Source organism: Alexandromys fortis, unplaced genomic scaffold (assembly GCF_014885135.2).
Source record: "Alexandromys fortis isolate MF-2015 unplaced genomic scaffold, M_Fortis_MF-2015_v1.1 scaffold_362, whole genome shotgun sequence".
In the NCBI taxonomy this organism is placed as follows: domain Eukaryota; kingdom Metazoa; phylum Chordata; class Mammalia; order Rodentia; family Cricetidae; genus Alexandromys; species Alexandromys fortis.
Genome location: NW_026068272.1, coordinates 609,463 through 616,128, shown reverse-complemented (window position 1 = coordinate 616,128; position 6,666 = coordinate 609,463). Strand labels below are relative to the sequence as shown.

The 6,666-nt window shown below is 44.3% G+C and overlaps 1 protein-coding gene across 1 annotated transcript in view; it reads right to left on the bottom strand.

The window, feature by feature from the left end:
* The window catches only part of Babam2 (BRISC and BRCA1 A complex member 2), a 313,631-nt gene that overhangs the window by 3,292 nt on the left and 303,673 nt on the right, over positions 1–6,666 (bottom strand). Inside the window, exon 8 of the mRNA XM_050132036.1 lies at positions 579–678. Within this exon, the coding sequence (XP_049987993.1) occupies positions 579–678 (100 nt within the window). The remainder of the gene's footprint in view (positions 1–578; positions 679–6,666) is intronic.

The window sequence follows — 6,666 nt, the reverse complement described above, 5'->3', positions numbered from 1 at the left end:
GGTCTGGCAGGCTTCCACAGGAGGTTGCGCAGGTCTGGTTATTTGTAATTCAAAAGGCTACTGCCTAGTATCCCTCACCCTGACAGCTCTCCAGGAATGAATGCTCTTCGAGAGCTGGTAGTCAAAGATGGGTAAGAGTTTGTTCGGCAGGCCAACCTAAGATAGGCACAATCAACAAGGCCCGAGCAAAGAACTCTGGCTCCCGCTGAGTGCCCTATGTGATAAATCAAAAAGGGTGGATATGTGGGAAGAAAAGGCCTGCCAGACCAAAAGTAGCCAACCTGGAGTCTGCCTGGAGTTGTCAAAGGTCCCGTCGTGCCTAGCCAATGCGAGACAAACATGTAATGTCAACTGTCAACTGTCATACAGCTTGGGTGCTGGGAGGGTATGTAAGTTTTTCCCTGTTATTAAACAAACGAGTCTGCTTTAAATCTTCTACCTGACTTCCAGCATCTGTGGTTGTTGACAAAGGCTTTTTTACCCCCTCCCCTGAGAAAGATTTTAGGACCTAGCAACAGTGGAGCATGATCCATTAAGGAGGGACTCTTACAGGGCACAGGTCAGGGACTTGCTTTTACCTTGTTGGTGAGCAGGTGGCACACTTGCGGCACATAATCAATGAGACATCCTTCTCCTGGGAAAGCAGGGATATGAAGAGCTGAGGAGCCGCCGAGTGCACTGAAAGAACAAAAGCACAAGGGACTTGTCTTAGAGCCGAGACAAGGGAGGCCATGACGCCCCAAGCAGACTTGGCGTCGCATCACAGCCTGGCTGCCAGCTGACTTGGGTTAATGGGATTGGGACTATGAGCTTCACGTTATCACTAAATGCCTATATTTTAATTCATTCTGCTGCACTAACAAGAGTTCAATATTTATGGCTTTTGATTACTGGTTAAATATACATATAATGTAGAAAACTAAAGTAAGATCCAGGCAACTCACAGCTTACTCAGATAAATGATCATTGGTATTACAAAATTTCCAAAACAGGTAAACTAATTTGGAGAGTTTCCTGGAACTGACTGACTGCAGTGGGCTTTTGGCTTGTATATACAGGACAGCTCCTTAACCATTTGTTAAATTGTATAAAAGGAAAATAGTCTGCAGGCAATCCTCCAGTTTCTCTCTTCTCCCCTCCTTTATCTATCTCTATCTCTCTCACTTTCTTATTCTGTGTTTGAATTGTGTCATTCTGGAAAAAAGGCCACAAACAAAAACTGCTTATGGTGCTGTAATGAAAGAGGTATGAAGACTCTACTCTTGCTGCCAGGCCCATTTCTCTGGTTATCAAGAACTGATACTTGTTGCTCTTCCATCACATTGTCTAATTTAGCCTTTCCTACAGCTTGAAGAGAGAATTGCTCTAACTTTATAGGTTAGGAAAGCAAGGCTTGGAGGGCACAGGAAATTATCTCAGGTTTGCACAACTAGTCAGCGGTCAAACCAAGATTAGAAGGCAGGTCTATATGCTTGCACTAGCACCCCTCATATTTTGCTGACATACTTTGCTTCCTGAGAGGAGGGTTAATTTAATCATAAAGGGCTACAGGGTTGGGAAGAACAGCTGGTGTGGCTGCTGAAGTCCTCAGGGCAGGATGTTGATGGGGAGAAAGATCCCGAGGCACTCGGAAGATCACTGAAGCAGATACGGAGGTGCAGGGCTATCTCCAGGAGCACTCATCTGCAGAGCAGGTGGGCCAGCATTCCTCTTATCTCCATACTCCAGCAGCACTCACCCACACCTCAACAACCAGATTTGCCTGATTTGGGATGCGATGAACTGACCACTCTTGGAATTTACCTTTGAACCACTTAGCTGTGAGATGTTATGAAAAAGAGTTTTAACTGGGCTCATTTTAAAAGAATGCTTGTGATAGGCAGTGGTGGCGCACGCCTTTAATCCCAGTACTCAGGAGGCAGGGGAAGGTGATCTCTGTGAGTTCGAAGCCTGTCAGATCTACAGAGCTAGTTCCAGGACAGCCAAGGCTGTTACACAGAGAAATCCTGTCTTGAAAAACAAAACAAAAAAAGATGCTAGCTTCACCACTCGTTTAACTTTCTTAGCGTGTCAGGATACATGACCTAAGGCCCAGTGTCACACACTGATAAGTGCTGCTGTTTCATATGCCAATAGCCACCTCGTGGGGAAATATTTAACAGGCTGGTCAGAGCCTCAATGTTGCCCGGATCATGGAAATAAACAAAGACTGATGCTGATGCGATGAAATAAAAACACTATTATATTTTCAAAGGATAGAAGGTAGAAGGAATGGTTTGTGAGCGCCAAATGTTTGATATTGATGAACGAACAACAACAATACTGTGCTGAACATAAGGAAAACTCACCCTGTGCAGAAGAGATTCCGGGACTTACTCGTTCAGATTCTGTCAAGGACTTGGGCTGGTGGGGAGAAGGCAGGACTAACCCTAAATAGCAGGCTCCTGGTGGAGCGGAGTTGGGCTAAGATCTCTGCAGTGCAGCACGGAGAGATGGGGTGAGAGGGGGAGGAAGTGCTGTAGGGATGGCAGGGCTCAGGCTGAAGCTGGGAGAGGGGTGAAAGCAATGTTTTGATGAAGAAGCACCTTCTGAGTCAGTTTTCATGGATTAAAATGTAACTTGAAGTAAGTGCTAATTCTTAGAGATGAAACTAAATTGGTATGTATAAATTTGAAAGTCAGAGTCTGAAAATCTTTTCATCCAGCAGAGTTAGTTGAATAGAACAAAAGGTAACCAAAAAGGCAATTCCAGCTATCTCCTCAGCTCTAAAAGATAATCAGAGCACCTGCTTCTGACAATTAACAGATTCGTTTTCATCAAATGAAACTGATAGAGTCTTTCGTGAATCTTAGTCAGGGTGTCTCTACTATTGAAGGCCTGACTTGGCCGCAGTGTGACAACAGAAGGGAATTTTTTTGATGTGACAAAATGCAGGGAGCCAGCCTGTCTGAAAGCCTGACTTAGGACAATGGGGTTTGACACTGACCCTCAAGGAAACAGCAACTCCCGAGTAAAATGAAGAAAATATCCTTTAGATGGGAGGAACCCAGGTTGGTGAGGGACGCACAGTCATTGTTCTTGCCCCTAGGTACAACAGAGATAACACTGCTCTTAAAACAGATCATCATTAGCTGGGCTGTGGTGGTGCACACCTTTAATCCCAAGCACTCGGGAGGCAGAGGCAGGCGGATCTCTGTGAGTTCGAGGCCAGCCTGGTCTACAAGAGCTAGTTCCAGGACAGGCTCCAAAACTACAGAGAAACCTTGTTCGAAAAACAACAACAACGACAACAACAAACAAGCAAAAAACAGATCATCATTCAAGGCAGTAAAAGGATTAAATTAACAACAGGGGTTATATTAATATTCAAACATCACCAAGCATTCCAAAAGAAAATACTAGAATGGCTCTGAGCTGAGTACTCCATGCCTAGTGGTAAGGACAGGCCCTTTCAGGGACACCTGGGACCATCCTCTGATAATGCTCTTGACTTGGGACTTGACCGAGGGACTGGGAGCTCTCCAGGCTGCCTTCTCCACAGCATAGTTGTGATGAGTGTGGAAGGCGCATGCATGGAAACGGGAGGCAGGCTGCCTATAGCGCCAAGCTGAAGGAAAGACGACAGGAGTACAGCCAACAAATATCAACAGTCTGCTTAACATTTTAAAGGTGTCATTTCCCCAAATAAACATGTGACCGGGACATCACAGCAAAACCCTGTAAGGCAGAGGAATGCCAGGGCACTCCATGGTATCAGAGTATATTTTCTGGAGTCATGCCAGAACAGTTGTTACAAGACACTGATGTTCAATGGGTACCTATTTTGGCCGGGCATTTTATGATATCTAAACTCCATTAACAACCCCGACAACCAGACTTAACTAGACCCATTCACAGGTGAACAAAGTGAGGTTCAAAGTTTCAGTGTCTTATCCAAAAGGACCAATTACAATGCACAACTACATTACAATGCCTGATCTCGTCCTGGTTCTAAAGCCTATGTCCTGTTTCATTAGGAAATCTTTTATAGAAAGACGAGTCTGTCTTTTGTATGGGTGTTTTGCTTGCATGTTTGTCTGTGTACAAAGTGCATGCCTGGAGCCTGAAGAGGGCTTAGGATCCCCTGGAAGCGAGGTTACAGATGGCTGTGAGCTGCTCTTGAAGAGCAGCAAGTGCTGAGCCCTCTCCCTGGCCCCAATATTGAATGCTTTACAGATTACTCCTAATTTAATCCCAGCACTCTGGAGCCAGAGGCAGGTGGATGTCTGTGAGTTTGAGGCCTGCCTGGTCTACAAAGAGAGTCCAAGAACAGCCAGGGCTACAAAGAGAAACTCTGTCTCAGGGAAAAAAAAAAGATTACTCCCTAAACTGGGGGTGGTGGTGGTGGTGCACTCTGTAATCTCAGGATTTAGAAGGCTGAGGTGGGGGAAGCTATATGAGTTTGAGGTTAGCTGAGGATATGCAGTGAGTTCTGGGCAAACCTGGGCTACAGTGCAGGTCTCGGTCTTGAAGAACAGCCCCCTACAAACAAGCCAGGCCCCCTCATGATACAGGTTGCCATTGGAGTTCTTTTCATGCATACTTTTCATGCATTCCTAAGCAGAGAACAGCCAATTGACAGTACCCACAACGTATGTCTTCATCTTTTTAATTGTCCTTTTAATAATTCCATAAACATCTTAGAAATTGAATTCAACAGTTTAAGTTTCTTCAGACTTTGCTCCAAAGAGGAACATTTTCTGGGTGCCTAATCATCGTCATTATCTCAGAACATTTCCATTTTCATTTGTTTCTCTAAAATTGAGAAGCAAGAAATAGAATACAGCATCCCAAGTAAGCAATGGAATGTGTTTAGCTTTACTACAGACTTGTGTAGACAGCCCTGCACCAATGCCACTGGGAGCCTCCCACCCAGTGTGGCTCCTCAGATTTCCCCTACTTGTGATTTTGAGGACTCACTCTGATCTGTCTTTCTTCTTCTTCTTCTTCTTCTTCTTCTTCTTCTTCTTCTTCTTCTTCTTCTTCTTCTTCTTCTTCTTCTTCTTCTTCTTCTCCTTCTCCTTCTCCTTCTCCTTCTCCTTCTCCTTCTCCTTCTCCTTCTCCTTCTCCTTCTCCTTCTCCTTCTCCTTCTCCTTCTCCTTCTCCTTCTCCTTCTCCTTCTCCTTCTCCTTCTTCTTCTTCTTCCATGCACAATAGGATCTTTCCATATTGTATTAGACCCTAATTTTCTTAACTGAAGATCAAGAGACTCTTGATATGACTTAAAATTGAAATGAAACCATAAAGTGAAGGAAGGGCTAACAACAGATCTAGAAAATATGCATATGTGTATGGATATGTGTGTGCTATTTATATGGATTATTCTAATCCTACTAGGTTAGCTGTGACATGTTAAACTAAGAAAGGGTAATATGGCAAACAAGGTGATAAACTCAATGGGTAGAACCATTACAGACAGTTTTGATCACATACTACTGTTAGTATATAGATAAGGAACAGACAGAGGCAGGTGGATGTCTGTGAGTTTGAGGCCTACCTGGTCTACAAAGTTCTAGCCTCTCACTGGCTAACTCTCACATCTTGATTAACCCATTTTTCTGATCTATGTTAGCCATGTAGCTCAGTACCTTTTTTCAGTGGGGCAGATCACATCCTGCTGCTTCAGTGGTCTGGGCAGGAGTGGTCGGAATCAACTTCCTCCTTCCCAGAATTCTCCTGTTCTCATTACATAATTTCTACTTCCTGTCTGGTTTTCTGGCCTATATTTCCTGCCTGGCCAATCAGCGTTTATTTATAACATGATTGACAGAATACAGACAATTCTTCCGCACCAGCAACCAAAGGAAGTTAGTTTGCACATGAACTCCCCATGGCACAGAAGGCAGACTAACTCCACTTACTGAACACTGACCACGCATGCATCATGCCTACATCAGGAGTGGGGCAATGGCTAACTTGATTGTTAATCTGACAGAATTTAGAATCACGATGGAAACAAATCTCTGGGTATATTTCTGAGAGGTTCTCTAGAATAGAATAATTCTAATGTGGGCAGTAGCATTCCATGGGTTAGTGTCCTGGACTGGATAGGAAGGAAAGATATCTAAGCACAAGTAGCCATGCTCAGGCTCCTGACTGTGGACACAATGTAACCAGCACCTTCTGCTCCCTCCTTGCCATGATGGACTGTATGCCTTTAAACTGTAAGCCAAAGAAAACCTTTCCTTCCTTAAACTGATTTTGCTCCAGGGACCAAAAAGTAATGAACACACAAAGGGCTATTTTATCTTACAGATGAGAAAGCTGGAAGGTGAATAAGCTACAGGACCCCTCTAAGGCACACAAGGTGGTGATGGCAGACACATCTAACTCCAGTGTTAATCTGCTCCACTCTCAGATTTTCGGTTACCACATTTGGCACTTCAAAATTCCCCAACACACAGACCAATCTCTGCTTCTACATGTAGCTTGAGTGCGTCCGGTGATGACAAAGCCCTTGAGGCTTTTTCCAGGAAACCTTACTAAACTTAACCAAGTGCCAGATCTGAAGCAAAAAAAGAAAGCCTTTCTTATTCCAGAAAAAAAAAAAGAAACTCTTGAGAACCCAAGACAGCCATATAGATCAGACCAGCAGATTCGAGGCCCTGACCCTTGCCAGTGGACCAC